Consider the following 3,076-nt stretch of genomic DNA (forward strand, 5'->3'; position numbering starts at 1 on the left):
ACTTGGTGTACAGCTGTTTGTACTGAGCGTCCTTGCTGAATCTTCGGAGTGTCCTCTGAAGACAATGGTGCGCCGTCTGGTAAGAATTGCCAAGTGCTCGTGGATGAAGCTTGAGCGGCAATCGCACGATGTATCTTCCAGAGGAGTCTCGAGAATGCGTGGTCTGGAAATGATCTTCGCACTCTTGCTCTTCTTGTGTGAGCAAGGGTGTCGTGTCCTGTGGTGGCTCTTCCTGCGTCCAGAAGCGGCTGAGTAACTCACCCAACTGGCAATCGGTGTTACTGACCGTCACCTGATGAGAGGTCCTGCGAATGGTCTGAATGCCCTAGAGGGGCCCGATTACGAGCCAACCGAAGATCGAAAGTTGAGCGATCAACGGTGTTGAAGCGTTCCGGATGATGTTTGGCTTGATGACTTGCCCGTATGCGTCGGCTCCGAGAATAATGTCCACCGGTCTGGAGACGAGAAATTGCGGATCTGCTAGATTCAATTTCTCCAGATGCGATGGCAGCGTTGGACGAGCTGGTGGTTCGGATGGTAAGCAAGTGGTCACCTTCGTCAGCACGTGTGCTTGAATGGTGACTGAGAGTGGTCTGTAATTTGAATGGAGGGTAATATTGACCACTCCATTCGTCTGCGAGGTCCTTGCTCCACCAACTCCGTGGACATCCAACGTGGAGCGTTGTCTTCTGAATCTGAGCTGCGTGACTAATGACTCTGAAATCAACGAGACTTCAGAGCCTGAATCAATGAGTATTCTTACTTGCTGCACTGCGAGGTCAGTGTGCACTCTTGCGAGTGCCGTTGCTAAAAGCGTGGTCCGTGGTCTGCGTGTACTGGTTGCGTGGGCTGAACGATTTCTGTGTGCGTGGGCTGCGATGGCTGCGGGTGCGTTGACGACTGCACCGTCACTTCAATGCGTGGTCGTTGAAGTGGTTGGCGTGGTCTGCGTGGTGGCCGTTGGAGCCGGCGTGGGCGTGGTCTGTGATGATGCTGTTGGTGGAAGGCCAGGTACCAGCACCTTGCTGATGTCGGCTCCATGCAGCATGGTGTGGTGGATCTCGTCGCAGATCTTGCACCGTTGCCGTGTTCGGCAGCTGCGCAGGTTATGGTGGCCCAGGCAGTTCACGCAAAGTGCGTGGGCCTTGACCACGTTGGCGCGATCGTGCGGGGTCAGTGCTCGGAACGGTGGGCACGCTGACAGGAAGTGATCCTTCTGGCAGAAAGCGCACGGGTAGAGTGCGGACTGCGTGGACTTGGCGTTGGCTGCGGGTGCTGCGTGGGCTGAAGTAGCTGGTCGAGCGGTTCCTGCGTGGACTGCGGCTCGTGCTGGAGTGGAGCGTTGCTGCGAAGGCTGCGTGGTCCGGGATGTCGTGGTCGGAGTGGGCTGTACGGCCCGAGCAGTGCTCAGCTGCTCCAGCTGTTCTAGCGTGCGTGCGCGTGCGAGCAGAAACGTGGTCAGCTGTTCGAGCGTCGGATAGTCCTTCGTCGTGGCCAGCGATGACTCCCAATGCTCGCGCGTGTCCGCGTCGAGCAGTCTCACGAGCATGGTGAGCAAGAAACAATTGTGGGCATCCTCCAACCCGAACGACCGTAGCGCCTGCTGCGTCTCCTGGATGATGTTCACCATTTTCAGGAGCGAGGCCGCCTTGCGCATTTTCATCGGCTTGAGGTTGGCAAGCCGGTCCATGTGCGACTGCACGTTTAGCCGCTTGTTGTCATAGCGGCCGTCGAGCAGTTGCCACGCCTGCTCCAGGGCGCCATCGGTGGTAGGAAGGTGGCTAATCAAATTAGCCGCGTGGCCAGTAACAGCTCCCTTTAAGTACAAAAACTTATCGTGTGCGGCGAGGTCAGCGCGTTCGCTGATAACAGAAGCGAAATGGGCCTTGAATTCTGCCCATTTGCTGTAGTCTCCCTCGAACTTCGGGAGCGCGATCTCGGGGAGGCGTGATCGGCTTGCCGAGGACTGCGTGGGCGCGTCAGTCGTCGAGGCCGTCGTAGTCTGCGTGGGCTGCGCGCTCTGCTTTATTTTTTGTTCGAGTTGCGCCAACAGCTTGCGCGCTGACAGCACGACACGAGCTTCATTGGAGGAGACCTTCTCCTTGAAGTAAGCGTGGTCGAGTTGCGTGGATGGCCAGACCTTCGAGAGGGCAGCGTGTTCGCGCTGGAAATCAACGTAAATTTCCAAGATCGTGGTGCGTATGAGCTCCGGCACTTCGGGCGCGACTTCTTCAGGGGCCTTGTTGAGGGTCACCTGCAGGTCCTCCACCATGGCCAGGAGTGTATCTAGACGTTCCTCCTGGACACGAGAACGCACCTGGAGATCAGAGGTCAGGCGCGTGGGCGAGCGTGTTCGAGTGGCCTGCGTGGTCTCTTCAGGGAGTTGAAGCGTGGTCGGCGTGCGTGGACGAGCGGCCTGCAATGGCTGCGTGGTCGCTTCCGCTGCGTGGACTGGATCGGGTTCGGTTGCCGTCATGGCCGCCGGCGTGTCTTCCGGTTTCGAGGCCGGAGACGGATCTCGCGATTTCGGCATTTTCACAAATGTCACTGAGTACCGTTAAAAAATGCGCGAAAACCACCCTAATCACCTGAACGGCACAGTCACTATTTAATCGTGTTCCGCGCGCACAAAGTGAGTCAATAGTTCACGTGAAGCGCGGTCACTACGCTTAATGGCGGCGAAACACAACCGTTACGCGTCCCAACGACCGTTACGCGAGCCGGGGCGTGTTCATCCGGCTCGAAGGACCAAAATGTTTGCGAATTGCGTGGTCAGCGAGGTCAGAAAATAACACGCCTGCGTAACGATCACAAGTAGTTATATTTAACACAGAAATAAGAAATGATATTTACAAAAGTAATGCGTGGTCTGAGTCTGTACACTATTTACACTTATAAACTACGAAATTCCGTGGGCTCAACGTTAATAGTAAACTAACTAATCACTGATAATTAGCGTGAACTGCGTGGACTGAATACAAGGTAAAATAAAGCGCGGGCTGAAATGATCGGCGTCGCGTGGTCGAAAAACTATAGACTTGTACCGAATTAGCGTGGACAGAAAAGCACGTGTTCT

At 55.7% G+C, this 3,076-nt stretch overlaps 1 protein-coding gene across 1 annotated transcript; it reads right to left on the reverse strand.

Moving 5' to 3' along the window:
* Positions 1–913: 913 nt before the first annotated feature.
* On the reverse strand, positions 914–2,533 carry LOC114882417. Its single transcript, XM_029199306.2, has one exon. The coding sequence runs from the start codon at positions 2,531–2,533 to the stop codon at positions 914–916; it is 1,620 nt and encodes a 539-aa protein (XP_029055139.2).
* Between the last annotated feature and the right edge of the window lie 543 nt (positions 2,534–3,076).

This window comes from Osmia bicornis, unplaced genomic scaffold, assembly GCF_907164935.1.
Source record: "Osmia bicornis bicornis unplaced genomic scaffold, iOsmBic2.1, whole genome shotgun sequence".
NCBI lineage: Eukaryota > Metazoa > Arthropoda > Insecta > Hymenoptera > Megachilidae > Osmia > Osmia bicornis.